We start from the raw sequence: 22,005 nt of genomic DNA, 5'->3' as shown, positions 1-22,005 counted from the left end.
GTCCCAGCCCCAAGGATGACATGACTTCCCCAAAACTTTCTATAAAGCCTCACACCTTTTCCCTGGAAGTCAGTTCTGTTTTGGACTCTGTCTTGTAAACTTGACTCAACTATGAATCATTTACTTTTGCAGCCAGGATACTGAATTATACGGGTGGCTGCCCCAAACCTTGCCATGTCTCTTGTCTCTTCATCTCACAACAGTATGACACCATTTTTTTAGAACATTTTCTACATTTTCTGTTTTTATTTGGCACAGAACACTACATTTGTATAAATCTGGGATATTTGCAATAGTGAACGTCCCTTTGGAGTAATGTTTCAAATTGTTCCTACTGACCTGTACACCTTTGCACAGAGGGAAAGAAACTTAAAGAAACTTAGCAAGCATATTTTTTCCTCAAGTGCTGAAGGTTTTTCTTTGTTATGGAAGCTGATTTATAGTGTGTTATTTTTGATAAACTGGAGAACCTGTAGAACATTATACATTATAAAAGCAACTTTTCCTTTTCCACCTGACAAAATGGCATGCATTAATTACTAATGGATTATTATCAATGTTTTAATGTTAATGGTCTGAAAACATTATAACTGCTTTAACCTTCTCACCCTTTGTTGTTAGATCTGTGTAGGTACTTGACTTATGCATGCACTGTGAAAAATTAATGAAACCAACTGCCTAACATTTTCATGTTTATTCAGCAAAGTAGTGTAACTAACAGGAATTATTATAGTTAAAAGCATTGTCTAGTCATATTGTATATTTTATCCAGAAGCATTGTTGAACTCAAAACCTAGACTTTCTGGATGGTTATACTACAGAATTCAAATACGTCTGACACAGGATTGTACATGGTAAAACTGAACAAAACACGTTTGTCAGCGAAGTGTTGGGGTACCAGCTGGTTAGCCCCATTTTGTTAGATGGTTGTACATCTGGTGAAAGAAAAATACATAAGATCCCCAGAAGCATTTTTAGCACACTGTGGAGGAATTAGCCAACACCCCCTGTTAACCACACCACACATGTTAACCTGGGAGCAAAGGCAGCTGCTTGAAGATGAGAAAGAAGGATGATGCTGAGGTGGAGCTCTGTCTTCCATAGACACTGGTCCTCAAAGAACAGCCACATCCAGTGGTTTCCAAATCCTTAGAGCACAAACCAGAAGGGGCAGGGTTTTGTGGGCGGAAATGGGAATTGGCTAACTCAATAAAAGAGATGATCGTAGTGACAGTGCAACCTCTCTGCTTGGGGTGGTATTGCCTATCTTTATGCAGCCCTGAAGGTGTCCCTTAAGCATGCATGCTTGATATCGCACATTTGCAAGTAAAGTCAAGATTTTAGTGATCTTTAAATTTCACTTTGACAGAAATGACTTTATAACTTATGAAATAAAGTTCATGTGACTAATTTGACTCAAAGCTGAGCAAAGTCAAACATGCTATGCAGCTGGTTGCCTTATTAAATTTTCTGAACTTCATACTTTTTACATTGCTGAAGCAGAGACATGTCGAAAACAACAGCCACATTAAAAACAAAAATCAGTCCCATTTTTCATCCATATTAAAATCAGAATCTAGAAAAAAATAACTGAGAATTTGTCACACAAAGGACACTAAGTCCTTTTGTCAGGAATAATAAACTAAACACATAAGTTAAATTTGTTGTTAAGGTTTAATCTCCAGTCTCGGATAACCAGGAAGTGCATGGTGCTGACCCTTATATAGTTGCATTGATAATGTTACATGCCTTGCAGTCCTTCCTGGATAGCAACACCATAGGAACTGTACACTGAGATGGTGTCAGACGAAAGAAATAACTGGCATCTCACAAAGACATTAAGTATGTTTAACCAATAGTAAAGCAATCTGTAGATGAAAAGAAATTTTAGATGTGGGTTTTCCACTGTCAAAAACAATAAACAGAATCCAAACCTATCATACAAAGCTGCAGAAAATGCAAGAAAAAAAAATTAAAGAGAAACTTCATAGGGGATTTTGGACCCTGTGATATTACTCACTGAAGGTAAATTGTTCAAGTGATTAGCAGCTTTCCTCAAAAGCTTTAATAATAAAAGTATGTGCAAAATACCTTGCCATATAAAAAGTGTGTGTCTGCTGTATTCATTTTCTGTAAGGATAAGTACATCTCCCCTGGCTTTTCAGATATAAACTAACTGGTCATTCTAACCTAAGATTATAATGAGAGTTATACACTGAGGCTAAAAAATGTATAAACTTAGATAAACTGTATAGAATTCTAAACCAAACTATAAGGCACTGTCATACAGCCATTGCACTATGTATCAAATATCTATGAGTTAAAGTTCATCTTTGTAAGAGAAGAGTCACAGTTCAATATCAGTTTACCAAAGCATGTCTGAACAACTTGCCACAAAAAATAGTTCACTGTAGTTTTTAAGCAAAATGACTATAGTCACAAAAAGATTTGTCTCTGCAATACAGTTTGGCACTGCTCAGACTCAGAATATTAAAAATTAATTCACAGTAGCCATTACTGTAAACAATTTTCTTGGAATAGCAAAATTCATTAAGATCTACAAAAAATTTGGTTAGTTCAGGCTTAATTTACCAAATTAATTTGTAAAAAATCCCCCCAAAAATAACTTCTTGATGGTGGATCCATTGAGAATATTTTTATTTAATTTATTACTCCTGTCCTAATTCTCCACACTGGGTATTTCCAAGAGCAAAAAATTATTTTTTTTTGCTTTGGAAAATTCTACACCAAGCTTAATGTTAAGGTCCTCATACCTGAAAAAAAAGCTCAAGCTGTAGATAACTTGAATAAGAGAAGAATTGGACTCTTGGAACTCTATTGCCACCAGTAACCAATGTCTTTCAGTGTAGAATTTACCTTCCAAGTATGAAGATTATCAAGATGTTTCTAATAAACAATGGACTACTCGACTACCATCACATAGGCTGTATGTGTTTTGATGTCTTGGCCTGCGAAACCTAAAAAAGACTTCGATATTGTTATGGCTGAGCCAATCTGGTGAAAAGAAAATAGGTTTTGAGATCAGGAAATGAAGGCAGGTCAGAAAACAAAACAAATAAAATTGCACAATGTTCTTTAGTTTGATCTTACCTTTGTTGTTTTGTGCCAATTCGTGCACCAGTTCACACAATAGTGTCAGCTCACACAAAGGTGAATAGAAAAAAAATAATCCAGATACCTTTAAAAGTCTAGACAGATATCCCTCTATATGTTAAAATGAGGCCATATAACCAATCTTCTCACATTCACTCTACTTGAACCTCTGTAGTGGAAGCCCTCATAATCCAGGACTTCATCCTGACTTCAGTGATTAGTTCCACATTCTTTAGGGACACCCAGAGGCCCATTCACTAGGTGCTGTTTATTACCTTTATTTTACAACACTTTCCTCTGTGGTAGCGCTTTCCCATGACTATTTTCACACCTTCACTTTCTCTGCTCACTTGACGCAGTCCCAAAGCACTTCCCTGATCACGCATTCTGCACATCCTTTAAGCATCACTGGTTCCCCTCTTCATTCTAATCAGGACTCAGTCTGTGACTCTCTCCTTCCTGTATTCCTTCAATTTGTGCAGCAGTTCAGATCCCCTTCTGCAAAACTCAAGAACAGTACAGACACCCAATATTCAAGCAAACATCAATTCACACTGCTCAGACTTTAGTTTTAACTCTTGACTCTTTTTCTGTCCCCTTCTGACTCTTTCACAACCGTTAAATACTGCCTCCCCAGAGAATGCTCAACCACCTGCAGCTCTTCTGGTTTGCCTCCTCCACTAACAGGGCACCAATCTGCTAGCTCCCCACTGGTTCCCCTCACCAGTATGCAATACATCCTATTAGTACTGCAGTCCCTATGTCTGTGGACGCACACATAATCCCATGATTTACTTTACACTTCAAAATGCCAGCAAATGCTTGGTGTCATCTCCCCGCTGAAATGCCTCAGCCTTCAGGAAGCCTAACCCTAAATCCTCACAAAAATGTAAATGGACAGAAGACGTTTTTCAGAAACTTAAATAAACTGTTACATATTCCCTAATTTTATGGCACCTGGACATCAGTCATCCCTTTGAATTAGAAGTTGATGCCTCAAGTGTTGGAATTAATACATTATCCTGAGTGTTTTATGATGCAGGGCAAATTATTTGTGCTTTTTCTTTTATTGACTGACCCTAGACAAACAAAATTGTGATGTTGGAAACAGAGACTTGTTAGCAATCACATTAGTCTTAGTCTGCTAGATAAGCTTGATGAGCATTATTTTTTTGTTGTTGTTTTGTTTTTTTTAATTTCCCATAAAACAGGAAGTAAAAATTTAAAGACTGATGCACTATCCAAGCAATTTGATGAAGAATTCCCACCCAAACAGGAAACAGTTTTTCCCCAAGAAAAAATTGTAGTTTTTTAGAATTAGAAGAACCATACAAACATTATTGATTCCATTAAAGTTTCCAGTGCTTCTCACCCAGTTACTTCCTGAAGGACTGCTATTTGTTCTGGAAGATTTATGTCTATGAAGTTGCTATTTTTGTGACCAACCCTTTGACAAGATGTAGGGGAATTTATTGATGCTGGTAATATCTGCAATAGGAATAAGTCACATACTCATTGCCTAAGTCATTTTTTTTCAACCTTCACTTCTTCTGCATCAACCATGGAAAGAGGTCTTTTTAAATTTAATTTCATACCTCCTGTTATAACTTTTCTGGTGATTGTTGGCAGATTCCCATTTTATTCCACTTAAGAAGTGTCCCACTGCAAAAGAAAATATTTAAATATTTATTAGAGTATACTTTGATTATGTGATTTTCCAAGATCAATTATTTGAAACATATTTTTCCTAAAATGGAAATACAATTACATATTACACCCGATTACCCTCCCGAAACTTGCATTCAGATTAAGCAATCAACCAAGACTTAGGGAAACACCTACAGTACATGGTACTTTTAATGCTGTTATGTCTAACTGGAAGAATGTATTACTATTGGCTGAATTCCCAAGGACTGTTCTCATGACTTCAGCTATGGGCTTGTTACCATGTGAGTGCATATGTGTGTAACAGCCACCTTTGTTTTAATTTGAATCTACTGCTTCTTCTGAACCTAGTCACTCTAAATATCTAGGTCATCTAAAAAGAAACTAGGAAGTGGGCAGGGAGAACCTATTGACAGTGGAACCTCTGCTATGCTATCTTAATCGGTGACACAGAGTTATTCCAGAATTTAGATTGTAGTAGGACTTCCATCTGAGGGTTCCATCCCATAAATTGGGTCTAAGATACTTTGGGCTATACAGCATTCTCAAACACTGGTCCAGTATCTAACAAGATGGCTCTGACAAGTTATTTTTGAATACATCCCATGTTTCACGTGTCCCAATTGAAGACCATGCATTCCGGTAAATATTTTAGTCTCTCCTCCTGTGGAGATTGTTGTCAAAAAGAAATATTTGTTATGGCGTGTTTCAGATTCTATGCAAAGGTGTTCTAATGTTTATTACATGGTCCCATGGAAAGGCTATGGACCTGAGGACCATTACTGGGTACCAGCAAAAAATATTCATGCCCCTCATCTTTTGCATGAATTTAATGGTCACTTCCCTTCCATGCTGGATAGGCATATCTGGAGTGTGCAAAGTAGGAGAAGGGCTGTGTCATAAATTGTTTGAAATATATATGTGCATGTTTAATGTAGTTTTCAAAATTTTATGTTGTTTTGATGATGTCATGACACTGCCATTTTGTGAAGGATTATGATAGTCACCATATTGTTGTTGGTAATGGCACTGTTGCTAGTCACATGATCAAATGTCGTTGTGTCTGTGACATCATTTCATTGTCACTTTATTTAAGATGACCCCTAGTGTTGCTGTGTGTCCAAGCTTTGAGTAAAAACTAACCTGATATGCTGAAAATGTCATCTCCTGGTCAAAAACCTTTTTAGGATTAACCAAATGACACCTTAGTTACAATAACTTGAGATGGTACAGCAGGGATGGGCAACATCAGTCCTGGAGGGCAGCAGTTGCTGCAGGTTTTTGTTCCAACCCATTTTCTTGATGAGAAGTTAATTATTGCTGATGAAGCACTTATTGCTGAAGTGACATTTTGATGCTTCATTTTAGTGGCCTCACTTGTTAAGGTTCCCCATTCTTAATTGCTTATTTCAGTCTTAAACAGCTGCACTCACTGTTTTTAATGGCTCCTTTTTAGCAATAAGATGCAAATGACAAAGGAGCCAGCAGTTCTCCATCTAACTTGCTTCCATTTACACCTGTATGGATTCATCACACATTATTTGGTTTAATAAAACTCTTAAGAGAAAAAGTTGACAGACTGAAAATGATCCATTTTAAGCTTCAAATCATTTAGTTGATATGCTTGGAAAGGAAACAAAACAATCTACGATATAAGAACCTAACATTGCAGACTAGAGGAGAAAGAGGTTAGGAGAATGCGATGACACATCACATTGCCGCACCCACCACATGACAAACCTACTCTGATTAGGACCCGAGTACAGCCATGCAGCGGGTGAAACCTCAGCACTACACTAGTTCAGATGGAATGGAACAGTGGGAGGTTTTTTATGGTGGCTGGAGTGCCAATTCTGCTACCAACCCCAAGGTTTTTCCCCTGCAAGTTGGAGGGCCTACATGGAGGGCTGGATGCAGATTAACGTCATACCCAGGACAGAGCAATTGCAGGTTAAGGGCCTTGCTCAAGGGCCCAACAAAGTAGGGTCACTTTTGGCATTTACAGCAATCGAACGGGCATCCTTCCGATTGCCAGTGCAAATAAAAATTAAATAAGGTCTGACATTGCCAAAGATTGTTTTCTATTTAAGTAAGTGGGTAGGAACGAAAACCTGCAGCCACTGCAGGCCTCCAGGACCGACATTGCCTGACCCTGTGCTCTAGTATATAAAATGAATATAAAGAAAACATTTATTTTTTCTAAAGGTATTCACTCATGTTGGAATCTGGTGTCTATGAAAGCTGTTCTATCCCCCACACTCCAACCAAACAGCCTATTTGGAGTCTGTTTTTAACTTCATGATATTGCAAAACACTATTTGAAAATAGGTTTTCTTCTAATATATATACTAACATACTATTATCCCTGTCATTTCTGAATGAGTTCCATCCATCCATTTTCCAACCCGCTGAATCCGAACACAGGGTCACGGGGGTCTGCTGGAGCCAATCCCAGCCAACACAGGGCACAAGGCAAGGAACCAATCCCGGGCAGGGTGCCAACCCACCGCAGGACACACACAAACACACCCACACACCAAGCACACACTAGGGCCAATTTAGAATCGCCAGTCCACCTAACCTGCATGTCTTTGGACTGTGGGAGGAAACCCACGCAGACACGGGGAGAACATGCAAACTCCACGCAGGGAGGACCCGGGAAGCGAACCCAGGTCCCCAGGTGTCCCAACTGCGAGGCAGCAGCACTACCCACTGCGCCACCGTGCCGCCCCTGAACGAGTTCTTATTACAAAAATATTTGTTATACAAAAAAATATTATTGAATCTCTGTCTAAACAATCTTAGAAATGGTTAAAGTTTAAAAAGAGTTAACAAAGTCACTAAACACTCCTGAATGTCACGCTGTATGTATGTTTTCAAAGTTGTTTTCCATGTGAGAGACAGAAAGGCAAATGCTGTCACTAGGCTTTTGTTCAAGTCTTGCTTGTTGTTCTGTTTTATTTTCATCTGAGTCACAGCAGAAAGGATGCCAAGGCTTTCTTTCCTATTTCAAAGTGCTCCTTCTTCATGTAGCCTCAAAACATCAATCTTTGCAGTCTGAAGACACTTCCAAGTGGGTTTCCTGAAGGTGAGCCAGGAATTTTCCTGTGTTGCTTTCTGACAAGCAGGACCGGATTTCCAAAACTCTCTTTACACCTGGCATTACCCTGCATTTTGTATCTGGATTGGATCTGCACATAATTTTGTTTGAATTTCATTTACAGCTGACTTTAAATTACATCTCCATGGTTTGTATACAGTCCTGGTAGAGATCAGATGTCACCTTCCTCGTGCAAAAATTCAAATCAATTTCCCTTACATGGTTGTTGTTTGTGGATAGAAAACACATTTGCACGTACACTTTTATTAAATTGGTCGCTATGCATTTCTGACCTCCTCCATATGTGGTCTGTGTGGTCTGATTGTGACGATGCGGGTGCGCTCCATGCTCCCATCTTGCGTTCGGGAGCCCTGAACCTGACACTGTAGGTAATGTCACTCGAGATGAGCTGACAAATGAGGACAATTCTCAAATGAAGCCAGGGGATATTTCCAAAAAGTGACAAAGTGCTTTTATTAAACAAAAATCAAAAGTATCCAAACAAAAGTGTTCAGTGGGGATAAAAACAACAATAAAAAAAATACGAGGTTAAAATGCAGTCTCACTCTTCCCGAGCTGGTGGGCAACCAACAGCCATGAGTTCCTTTCAGCCGACCTCCGTCTTGGCTTCCATTAAGGACATTACTACCAGACCGTCCAAGGTCGGCTCTCCTCCCTTCATCCTTCGCACTCATGCAGTTGCTCCTCAGATCCCTCGGGAGGACACCTGCCTTGCTCACCCCACTCCATTAGAACATTCAGTGAGACGAACTAGCCCCTAGAGCTTCACAACCTAACGCTCCTTCACGGGGCCCCAGCATGTGTTGTCTCCTCCTTACAGGCGGCCAGATCCTCCTGCTAGGACTGCTTTTCACTTTCTTTACCCTTTTTCCTTCTCTCTTTTCCTCAATCGATCTATCCATCCATCCATCCATCCGGCTTATTGATTATATTCTTATCCAGATCATTTATGTATATTAGTAAGCCCTGCATCAATAGCACTGAACTCTGAAAGCCACCACTTTAGCTTAAAGGTTCCCCACACCATAACCCTTTGGTTCCTGTGTTTGAGCCAATTTTGTCCCACCTACACATTGTGCCTAGAATTCCAACTTATTTTACTCTGATCACTAAATTTTCATGAGCTACCTTATCAAAAGCCTTCTGAAAATCAAGATAAATAAAATTGTATGCATCTCTTACTTCTTCATAGAATCCTAGCATATTAGTGATACATGGTTTTCATCATTTGAACCCATGCTGACTATTTACTAACACACCTGTTCATGACATGGACTGCTGAGTCTTGTCTTTAATAATCCCTTCCATTGATTTACCTTTGATACACATTTACCTTAATAGCCTACAGGTACTTGGATCAGCCTGATTATGGTTTTTATTCAACAGGGTTATATTTAGTACCCTCCAATTTTTAGATTTCCCCAGTGTTCAGAGATTTTTTTTTAAATATATGCCAAGGACTTATAATATACATATACTTGTTAGTGTTTTAACTCTACCATGTCAGTTCATTATTAAATCATAGATTTTTTTTCCTTTCTAATGATACGTGTCATCCAAATGATTTGAAATGGAGTGATTTTTAGGTCTTCATTTTCTCCTCAGTTTGCTTCTGAGTATTTAATTAAACCAGATAGTGAATGATGGTTACACACAGGTGGAAATGGAGACAAGCTAGATGAAGAACTGTTGGTTCCTTTGAGATTTGCATCTTATTGCTAATAAGGAGCAGTTAAAACAATTAATAAAGCTGTTTAAGACTACAATAAGCAACTAAGGGTTCAAAATCTCAACAAGTGAGACAACTAAAATGAAGCAGAAAAATATCACTTGAGCAATAAGTGCTTCATCAGCAATGAATGATTTCTCACAAAGCAATTAGGTTAGAACAAAAACCAGAAGCCACTGCAGCCCACCAGGGCTGACGTTGCTCTGTCCTGATTTAAAGGGTCTGAGTCTAAAAAAAGCAAATAAATTAAACAGTTAATTTGTAGCAGAAACTAGTCACTAATTAAGAAAATGGTTAGAATGAACACCTGTAGCCGCTGTGGCTCTCCAGGATAAAAGTTGGCCACCCCTGGCTATCTCTATACTGTATATATATAAAATCCAACATCTGTCCGTCTGTCTGTCCGCTTTTAACTAGAGAACTACTTAACGGATTTAGATTTTTTTTCTATAATTTGCTTGAATATTCTGGTTGATTTTACGACCTCTCTCATTGTGCTAAGTATCATAGTTTGCTTGCGGTACTAATTTATTTACGTGAATCTGAGAGAAACGCAGCGGGCCGAGGGGAGGGGGGCGTTGCCCTCCTCACTCTTGCGCCAGCCTCGGGGCATATCTTACATCCGCTTAGCTAACGAACGAGAGAACTACTTAACCTATTTAGATTGGTTTTTTTTCTATAATTTGCTTGAATATTCTGGCTGATTTTACAACCTTCCTCATCGTGCTAAGTATCATAGTTCGCCTGCGGTTCTAATTTATTTACGTGAATCTGAGAGAGACGCAGCGGGCTGAGGGGAGGGGGGCATTGCCCTCCTCACTCATGTTCCAGCCTCAGGGCATATCTTACATCCGCTTAGCTAGCGAACGAGAGAACTACTTAATGGATTTAGATCGTGTTTTTTTTTTTTTCTAGAATTTGCTTGAACATTCTGGTTGATTTTGCGACTTCTCTCATCATGCTAAGAATCATAGTTCGCTTGCAGGAGTAATATATTCACGTTAATCCGAGACAGAGGCTGTGGGCCGAGGGGAGGGTGAAGCGTGACATCAGTAGTGGGGAGTCGGACCACCTCTGTGTTTTGGAGTGTAACTTGCCTCCGCTTAGCTAGTGATAACTTTTTGTTTATTGATTTTTAAAGTTTGTCCTATTTCACTACTATGTGGGCGGAGCCACAGGGAACAGCTAGTATATTATATACTCTATATTTACATTGCTGGGCACATTCTGTCTTTGTGCTTATTATCTGTCCACGCAAACCTGTGTTCCGTTTGCAAATAGATTGTCTTTTGACTCCATTATTGTATAATTCATGGCTACCAACAGAAAAAACGCGATCATTTTAAGTGTGTTTCTTAGTGGTGCACACTGTCCCATGGTGCTTTTCAATGTGGAAACGTACAGCCATTGTTTAGACTAATTTTATTTTACAGTAAAAATGTGTCAGTATTATTCAATGACTAAAAATACAGATGGTGAGTGCTGTAGCATGGTGCGTAAAGTTGCTGCCTCGTGGATCCAACATGCCCAGTTGTCTTCTCCCTCTGTTTGTCGGTTCTATGGGCTTTGCATCCACATTTCAACAATGTGTAGGTTAGCATAAATGTTGAGCAAAAATTGCCTCAGTGAGGGTGTGCATTCCTTCATGAATAGTCCCCAACTAGGGCTGGTTCCTGTCTAGTATCTGTGGATTTAGTAATATGAATATAAAAATAAAAATTAAAAAGTCTAGCAGACACAGTGAGTTTTAGCTGCACTAAGGAGAAGCACATGTCACTAAGCTGTTGGAGGTGGTCATTGCACACTTTGCACATTACACTGGCCAACTGGTATAGCTGTAACAGAAGAGCTTAACAGAAATACTTAAGTAATCAATTCCATCCATTCTCTAAACTGCTTATCCAGCGCAGGGTCACTGGGTGGCAGTGCCTAACCCAACAGAACTGGGCGCTTTCAACAGGTCAACCAGTCCTTTCTGATGGCCTGGTAATTACATTACATGAACCTGTTAGCATAAGACTCATGCATGGATGAGGCTCAAAAATTTCAAAGATGTTTTAACTCTCAGAAATAAACTGTTCTTGTTTAATCTTTTAAACTGTAGAGAATAATCCGCCTTATTATTAGCAAAGCTTCATAAACAAGTGGAGGAAACAAAACCTCTCTGGCTCTCTGACTGGCTTGATTGTCTTAACATAATAGGTTTAGTTGCAATAATCATCACAAACAAATGTTGTGGTGCTACTCAGGATTTTTTTTTAAAGGTACAGGAACTTTTCATAAGAATTATAGTTGCAGATCACTAAAGGTTTGATGTCTAATCTTTTGGATAAAATTATTACATCTTAGAGAAGCAGTGATCCTATTTACATGAAACAAGCTCAAAAGATTAGCATGGACAGGTAAGGAAACAATTTTTACTTGTCTGTATTGATGACTGCCACTAGAGGGCCTCACATAAAAAGGCAATAATCAGGCGGAATAGAATACAGCAGCCATGGGATGTTTCCTCTGCCAGTATAGTGCACCTTACATTTTACAGTTTACATTCAGTGCAGGATTTACGTATAAGCTACACAAGCTATAGCTTAGGGCCCCCAAAACAAATTGTCCGAGTGAGCAATTGTCATATATACTTAAATATATTACAGCATTATTTGTCCCAATCAGGCCCAGCCTTAGGCATAGGCGAAGTAGGCGACCGCCTAGGGCCCCGGATCGACTCCTTGGTCTAATTTTCACGCATTTCACAGAGCTTCCAGGGGAGCTCCACCCCCCTCAGGGGGCCCCTGGACCCCCCTTTCGCCTAGGGCCCCATAATACCTAAGACCGGGCCTATTTACATTCATTCATTCTCAAACCCACTTAATACATTTCAGGGTCATGAGGGTCGGAGTCTACCATGGCAGCATTGGATACAAGACAGGAACAAATCCTGAACAGGGTAGCAGTACAATGCAGGGATCACTCATGCAGGGACAATTTTAGAGTGGTCAATTAACCTAACATGTCTTTGAGAGGCAGGATAACACCAACATACCCAAAGAAGAACCATATGAAAAATGACATGGCACAGAGTTTAAATCCAGGATGACAGATCCGTGAGGCAGCAGTGGAAATCATTCCTCCAACATGGTGCCTTCTAAACTGAGTGAGGTCAAATAGGTGCCCTTAAGAAAAGCTCTTGGTTGGCTGTAGTATAAGACATGATGGTTATACAGATGTTTCTCATGTCTGCTAGGAAGGATCTGGGAGGACCAGGAGTGCTACTCTTCAAAATTACTTCTGGTTTGGGTTAACTGACAGTTACAGCGTTTGCTACAAATGTTTTCACCCACTATAGGGATGGAGTAATCTCCATGGATATCTAATTAACACCTCAGATTATATACCAACAATTAATAAATTGTAGACTTGGGTGATAGCATCAGTTACAACATCTTCCAATCAATGTTTACCATTGCTGATCACATCTGGACTGCTGAAGATTAGTGTTGAGTCATCCTTAACAATGGGACCCATATCTCCTTTGGGACTGACAAGCACTGGATTTGCTGGGGACTAAATGGATGGAAGAGCAATCTAAACAATATTTTTGGATATTATATCCTTAGAGCAGCATGTGTCATGGCTGTTGGTAGGTAGGACTGTGCACCAAGCTGAACACTTGTCTGGAGAACACAACATTTTTCGTACCAAACAGTTCATCTAAAGTCTTGATACTGAACTCTATTTTAATGTTTTGGGTAGCAATCAGGACTTCAGTATATTCACTAATAGAGATGAGCTAGCAATTTGCAGTGAAACTTTGTTGTGCAAAACATTTTATGAAACAGTTATATTTCATGACCAACAACATTCATGCCATTGACACAGGAAAAATGTGCATTTATTCATTCATTTTCTACCACTTATCCAAGACTGTATTTAGTGGAGACAACTGTCTTTGCAGTGAGGCTTATATGCCCATTTCCCAGCCACCCTTGCCAACTCATACTGTAGTATCCCAAGGCCATCTAGGAGATATCTTCCCAGGTGGTTGTGTCAGTAAAACCTCCACAGGGAGGCATCAGAGTCAGAGGCCCAAATCGCATCAATTGGCCCCACTCAGTGTGGACGATCAGTGACCCTACTCCAAGCCTCTCCTGGGTGGCTGTGCTTCTCACTCTAAGGGAGAGCCCAGACACCTGCCAAAGAAAGCTCATTTCAGCCACTTGTACTCACAATCACATCCTTTTGGTCATTACCCAAAGCACCTGACCACAGGTAAGGGTAGGGATGTAGATCAGCTGATAAATTGAGAGCTTTGCCTTTTCTAGCTCAGCTCCTTCTTCATCATTATGGATTGGTATGGCAAACACATAACTGCACTAACCTACCCTTTTCTCATCATTCATGAACAAGACCCTGAAGTACTCCTCCACCTGAGACAGTAACTCATCTCTCACTCAGAGAGGACAGTCCACATTTTTCCAACCGAGGAGAATAGCCTCAGATTTGATGCAGAATCTCATCCCTGCTGCTTCACACTCTATTGCAAACCTTCTCAATGCATGCTGGAATTCACAGTCCAGTGAAACCAACAGGGCCACATCATCTGCAAAAAGCAGCAATGAAATTCTAAGGCCACCGGACTGGACAGCCTCCCTTCCTCAGCTATGCTTTGACGTCTTATGAAAATCACAAATGAATAGGAGACAAAGCACAGCCCTAGTGGGGTCTCACAGCCATCGAGAATGGTGCAGATGTTTTTCAGAGTATACGGACATGGCTCTCACTATTATTTCCTCAGACTAGGGTGACAGTTCACCTTTCAGCACGACGATGGCCTAAAGCATACAGCCAAGACAACACTGTAGGGGCTTTGGGACAAGTCTCCCAACTGTCCTTAGTGGCCCAGACAAAGCCATAACTTAAACTTCATGGGACATCTGTGGAGAGACCTGAAGATGGCAGTTTACAAACAATTCCAATCCAATCTAAAAGGAGCTTGATAAGATCTGTCAGGAAGAATGGGATAAACTGCCCAAGTCCAGGTGTGCAAAGCTTGTTGTCACTTTCCCAAGAAGACTTAAAAGCTATATTTACTGCAAGAGGCTTTTACAAAATGATGAATTAAGAGTCAGAATGCTTAAGTGAAAGATATCAGTGAGTTTTTAATATATTTGCAAACCTTTACGAAAACATGTTTTCACTTTGTTGTTATGGGTCAGTGAGTATAGACTGATTGGCAAAAATGGCAAATGTATCCATTTAAAATTAAAAGTCCAACACAATAAAGCACATCGAATGTGAAGTGGTCTGGATACTTTCCAAATCAACTGTTTCTTACCTTTTTACAAAACCAGGACACAAAAGTGTGGTAAATACCACACAATCCTAGTCAAGATGGAGAAATTCATACCAAAAAATACCTATGCAGACACTCAAGTCTTCAGGGGGTGTGAAGTGAGTCTACCGGTGCAGTTACTCAATAGAGACCTGTAAGAAGTGAACTGTTCACATCTAAAAATGACAAGTCAATGACAAAAAGGCCCAACAGTTTAATAACAGACTTTATTTACTTGAGAGAACATGTTTTGATGCAAGAGTATGAAACAACTTGGTAACAGCTGGGTTTGTAATGGATACATAAAATGAAACAAAATTTTCAAACACAGTCACAAAACCCATTCTGATTGGCTACGGAATAATTACAAAGGAAAATAAAAATAGATTATATATATATATATATTTATTTATAAAAACCAGGAAATCTCCTTCAGGGAGAGTTCCTCTTGTGAAACTTTGGTTTCTAGCAGTAAACAGAGTTACATTCGTTAGTCACTTTTAGGCGGTACAATCATGAATTCAAATTTGGTATTTTACACCTGTAACACATACACAATTTCGCAATGAAAAATGAATTAAAATAAAATAAGACATGTGCATTCCCACATTCGCACACATACATTCATCCAACAAGCGTCACTCTGTGCAAGTTAGGCTTCTAAATTGTGCTTAACACATCACCCTGAGCATAGTAAAAAATAAGATACATTAAATTTAAAAAGGTGTGAAATGCGCACGAGAGGGGATAAAATGGCACTCGCTTTTTTGTTTTTTTAGGTACCAGTATAAATGTTGAGCAGAAAGTTTAAAACAATGCAAGTTCTTCTTTCAGGGAGGTGGGATCACCTCTTCCAAAGTTGCGGGGGGTTAGATACACACAATAACATATCCCCAGCAGTCTCCCCTCTGTATCACATTGCACACCACTTACAATCATAGCCTGTCAATTTTCAAGCAGTTTTTCAATCCTTGCACTTTTATGGCGACTGTGTGCTTTTGGCATCCTAACTGGGTGCCCCTTCTTAATGTTAAGCCTAGGGATTTGCCTGCAAAGGGCTTTTAAAAGTTGCCAGCCACACTCGTTATCCAGCGCACATTTCTGCTAAACTAAGTAACACCCCCCCCCCCCCACCCGCCCCCATAACCCCATTTGTGAACACAAAGTCCAAGAAAGAGGAGCTACAAACACACCAACTGAGGAGACCGTGAGAGGAAGGAGACACGTCCTCATGTGTGTCAACATTTTGATGATTGTGTTTTTGCCCATTGAACATCAGTTTGCTTTTGAGGCGTCTTAACATTAATTTAGCCATTCTAACAGGGAAAATTGCACAGATTTTAAATATAATCGCAGTACTTTCTTAAAATGGTCAGTTTTGCCAGAGCGACATCCCACATTTGGTCTTTTAGACAAGTAAAACACAATCAGAAAAAAAATAAAATCTTTCCAGTGAAACTAATCATCCACCATGTCTAGTTAAACTTTAGGCATTTAACATTAAGTTGGAAGTTGTCATTGGGATCAAATATTTGGGAGGCTGCTGTGAAGGGATAAGCCAAGCACTTGAAAGTGCAGAAATGAAAAAAGGCTTTTGCGACTAAGAAATTAACAAACGTGAGAGAAACCTGGAAAGAACCAAAGAGGAAAAAGTATGCCAAATTATTAGACTACATCAGACTCAAAGCAAAAAAAATATAAATGATGGCATACTTGTGGATGTGCAAGTCATTACAGCATATAAAGCAAAGTGGGACTTGCTGTCTTCTTGGTTAATGCCTTCATAATTAATGATGATCTTTAATTTACAGAAGTAAGAGTGTCACATTTCTGGCGTCACATAATGGCAAATGCAGAGAACACTTCTTTGATAACTGTAGACACGTGTCACATCGTTCTTTTAAGTTAGGCCTCTGGTTGGGACTGGAAGGGACACCACCACCCCTGGTCACCTCTTTTACAAAAGCCTAACAGGCAAATGGACACTAGCAGAAATCAAATCAACTGGATGTGACGGACCTTACATTCAATGGCACGGTTATTTGAAAGGCTTAATGCACTTTGGAACAAGATCAGCTTGAAGTGACAGCGGGAGAAGTCTGCCATATCACGTAGCGCATCTGTGCTCGTTATTGTGCCTATACTTGCATAAGAAATACACAACTGCCCATTTTAGGGGTCATAGACAGTTTGTCCATTGATGTCTTCTGCATGATAAGTCTTACACTATCATGTTTGGAAAACACTAAACACAAAGTGGGGCATGGGGGAGTGGCAAAAAAAAAAAAAAAGGCACACACACTCGCACACACACACACTATCAACCACAGTACATACATAAATGGACAATGCTTCACTGGATACAATGAAAGACAAAGAAACAGCTCCTTAGTATTTCAGTTACATTGTCCGTGTCCAAAATATCTCCTGAGGTAGATTTGTATAGATTGCTTTGAATTTCCTAGAATAAAAATCAACCCACCACCATTACACAATACTACACACAGCAGGGCAGGCTGCTGTTGATTCATTAAGTCAGATTTAAAAATCCATAAATTACAGCAATACTAATGTCAATTTTACACTCTATACCAACACATTCTTACATCCTACATTTCTTAGTATACACAATATTAACAAAAGGCAAGATGAAGACCTCACTTCACCAAGCTTTCTTTCTTTTTTTTAAATTACGAAATAAATAAACAAAAAGCTACCATTACCTCAAAGTCAGGTAGCAACGTGGGATTGTTTGAAATTACTTCTGGCCTGTTTGGCCACATGTCCGTCTAGTCTAAAGCGTTCAACGTGTTAACATTGTCATAAGAATCCAACTAAGAAAGCGTGTAGGATGTGATAGTTTTGTAGATTGCAATGCACACCTCTAAATGCAGTATGCCTGCAGATCTCTGAAGACGACGCTACAGGCATTGTCCTATAAATGAGTCTCTCCAGATTGTTCAGTGTTTTCCTTCAACAGGACCCGATCATTAGGAAATGCACATTGATCTTCCATGCCCTGCTGTTGGCAACTACACTACCAACGGTGTACCCCCAAACTATAGAATACGTACAGGAAATATACAAAAAAACAGTATCTGTACAAGAGCAATATACAAGAGTGCAACAATACTCACAATTATATATTAATATAACTGTTTGTGTACACATATTACATACATAAATACATAAGCACACAAACAGTAAAAACCTGCAGATATTCCAAAAAATTCAGCCACACTGGACAATATCTTCTAACCATATTGCTGCCAGGCCCCTGGATGTAAAGCAGACAAGAAATCTGGAAGGTATCAGAGTTGAGATTTTTGTTGCCAATCTTCACATTATTATAAGAAAATTAAAGAAGGATTGCTTCATAATTTGCGAACATGTAGGGAAAGCTCCTCATGTTGTACCCTCCCCATCTTGTATGAGCATCTATTTTATGCCAAATCGTTATTTCATTTTCTGTTCAATTTGGAAGTGTTTAGATGTTCCTTTTTCAAGCAAGCCACAAAATTAGTTTGACAAGGGCAACATATAAACACGTAGTGCACACATGGCACCAAGATGAATATTGGAGGTGGTTTATGCCAATTTATGCATAGGTTTATATGGACTAATACTTCAGGGCAGACCAACAACCAAGAACTCGCTCAAATAGAATCAGACTATGGCACTTTGCAAAAAACAGAATGCACCTCTGCCACATGGAAAACGTTTTCTGGGAGGATACACCATTTAAAAAGCACCACACGTGCATATTTGGGATACTGATTCGCGTCTTGGAATGGGTGGCTCAAGACAATACAGTCTGCTAACAGCTTCACACAGATGACATTTTGTATTTGATGAGACTACGGCTCTTTGTCATTACAAAGCATCTTGGCACCACACTGTTTATTTAACTGACCAGCCACTAACTTCTTATCTTGCTTTACTTCCAATTCTTTAGTCTTCAATCATTACACAAATTTTAGGGTTCAAGTTCCGATTTGGTCCTATTCCAACAACCACGTACAGTTTACCATGTTGAAAATGGTTTCAAATTCAAAACACTTTTCGGGACATAAACACACTTTGTCAGTCACACAGTGTAGCATATGGGCAGGTTAAATGTGATTTCAAAATGCACTATAAAAATTCACCTGATTGAAAGTATCCCTGAGTTTTGGGTTTTGATTTCCTGAGACACATTATGGATTATTTTTCCTCTCTTGCTTTTTAAATATACAAAAATACAGAACAGATTTATATTAAAAGTAAATCTTACACACACAATGAGCGCCAAGTAGCATCACATTAATACTCACATAAAAGCAGACACATACCTTCCTCAGTTTTTGAGGTTAGGCAGATCTCATAGAAATACTGTTTAAAATCTGGACTTCACTTTTTGGTACCCTAAGTCTAGTAAGTGGGATGTGTCAGTGAGGAGCTCACGCAGGCACCCCAATGTAATGTTATATAATTTAACACCCTCGAAGCTATTATGAAATATTCCAAGTCTTACCAACAAAGTCCATAGATTGAGTAATAATGCAGTTAAAACAAGACCACTATAAAAAATGGTAAAATGATATCTTCCATGCCGATAAAATAAGGGGGATATCTAGGATTAAACAACAGCAGTATTAAAATATAGCAAAGTGGAAGAAACAACACAAATTGTTCTTCATTCATTATTTTGGGCAAATCAAGATGACCGAGGCAACACTCCAACAAAGTTCAACTGTCCAACTTGATAAAGAGTTAGAGATTTGGTGCCGTGAAGGAAACTGCAAGATCAGAGCAGCTCCAATTACATTCTTAATGTCCATCTCATTCGGATTCTTTTAAAACACAATCCTCGTCTTTACAGATTTGGGATATCAGAATGAATCATCTTACCTTTCCAGCTCCCCCACCCCCAAAGATGCATCTATATGATGCAGCATTATGGTCGGATGTTCATCCTCACAATGATTCTGCAGGATAGGAGCTTTTAATGGGGCTTATAATTTTGTGGAGAGTAGAGTCAGAGTTGATCACATCATTGATCAGTATGAACCTTCACAATGTGGATTTATCTATGCTGGCTTGGACACCGGTATATCCATTTTATATGGCCAGCTACAAGCTATGCACTTTTTGTTTCTTTAAACACCATACAAAGAAGTAGTGTACAACTTCTGTTTATAGGTTTGGAGGATATCTGTCCCAACTCTCACTCAATCTTCTGCATTAGTATTAATAGTGTAAACATAATTAGCACAGGCCACTCTATTGAAATAATGCTTTGTAAATGTGCAGAGAATTAGGAAAATAAATTAGTCAACAAAGGCATTGCCTTAAATGAAATCTTCAAGCACCCGTAGTCAAATATGCTTTTCTAAAGTCAAAATGTTCCATTTGTTTTTTTAAAAAAAAAAAAATGTAAAAAAAAAAAAGTATGTATGGAGATCCTACCTACTACGCTTTAGCCCAGATGACTGAGTACATTCACTTCGGCAGATAAAATGCCCAATTATAGATCTTAAACAAATGCCCGGTTTGTAACATGCCTGTTATTAGTTTGGGTACCTAAATGCTACAACTCTTAAAAAAATAACCATCCACCCTTGATCATATGTCTATCTTGACTGATCATACTACAGTGCAAAAGGTGAACATTTCCACTGTCAAAGATCATTTTTAACTGTTGGTAGAAATCGGCACTATAGAGCTGAAATAAAACTGATAGTCTTAAGTGGTTAATGCTATTTTGGTTTTCTTTTTTGCTCTTAATAGAAACATAAGGAACAGCAGGTCACATTGTCAGTTTTCTGTATCCTTCTGTTCCAAGATCACATGCTCGTTATGACCTAGAGTTAATTTACATTCTAATATTAATCCATGTTCATGTTATTGGTAATCGCTTAGCAAATAAAATGGGAAAGCTTTCAAACTATTACATCTTTTTTTAAAATACTCTTTAAAAAAAAAAAAAACAAAAAAACAAAACAAAACAAAACAAAAACACCTGAGAGTTACAAAGGCATCTCATGATTAACAGGTAACCTTTGGGAGTGGGTTAGGTTGTCTCTGATGCTGGCCTGCACTTCTCATTTTATTCAGTAATTTTGAGCAGCCTCCTTCTCCAGGACACATTTCTTCCTTTCACTGAGAACTCTCTGGTGGCAGCGGTGCAGTGCCTTGATTGCCCTCCTCGCCCTTAATGGAGGAGGTGAGCTTTCCCTGAGAGCTGGGCGATGATTGTTGTGCTTTGACTGGGCAGCTGGCTACCATGTGAGAAATACTCTGGCAGAAGTGACACTTTTTTGGTTGGGGTGGAAGTTTACACTCCTTTGCATGATGGTCCAGTCCACCACAGTTGTAACACCTGTAAGAGAGAGGGAAATTAAAACACTGCACTTTAGTAACAATACTATATTTATATTGTTAATAAAAAGTTTATAAAGTACAATAATCTGTTATCACTTATAAAAATGATCTCGCATGTTCATTTTCTATGAACCACCACCACCACCCTTTAAGATGTAAGTTATAACCTATGTGACCAGCACACCTCAAAACAGTATCCATTTTACTAACAGAAGTTTATGGACGCAGGGCACATCAAAGCGCACGCGCACTGCAACGAGCCCACCCATAGCTAATGACACAGCCACAGAAAGGTTAGTAATATGGACGAGAAGGTTGTACACCGGATGTCACGCGCACTGCAACGAGCCCGCCACCTGTAAACTAGACTTGCTCTAATCCACTGTGCCAGTAATGTAGATCACATAACGGTCATTCAGTTTGTCGCCCGCCCCAGAGTCCAGAGTCAAACGCAGCGGCGTCCCAAAACGCGGTGGCACCCGCCCCAGAGTCAAACGCGGCGGCTTCCCAGAGTCAGTACATGGCACCCAAACAACACAACCTGTGAGCTACACTTGCTCTAATCCACTGTGCCAGTAATATAGATCACATAACGGTCACAGACTCTAACCCAGCGGCTTCCCACCCAGACGCACCCACCCTCCATGATATGTCATCCATCCAGATATCGGACGGAACAGAAAC

General features: G+C 39.3%; 1 protein-coding gene across 1 annotated transcript in view; it reads right to left on the bottom strand.

Moving 5' to 3' along the window:
- Nucleotides 1-15,039: 15,039 nt before the first annotated feature.
- LOC114665035 (protein lin-28 homolog A-like) overlaps nt 15,040-22,005 on the bottom strand; it is a 79,465-nt gene continuing 72,499 nt past the window's right edge. The window contains exon 4 of the mRNA XM_028819397.2: nt 15,040-21,319. Within this exon, the coding sequence (XP_028675230.1) occupies nt 21,097-21,319 (223 nt within the window). The 3' untranslated portion in view covers nt 15,040-21,096. The remainder of the gene's footprint in view (nt 21,320-22,005) is intronic.

This window comes from Erpetoichthys calabaricus, chromosome 14 (genome assembly GCF_900747795.2).
Source record: "Erpetoichthys calabaricus chromosome 14, fErpCal1.3, whole genome shotgun sequence".
Lineage (NCBI taxonomy): Eukaryota > Metazoa > Chordata > Cladistia > Polypteriformes > Polypteridae > Erpetoichthys > Erpetoichthys calabaricus.
Note: the sequence above shows the minus strand (reverse complement) of the source record. Positions and strands in the feature narration are given on the sequence as shown.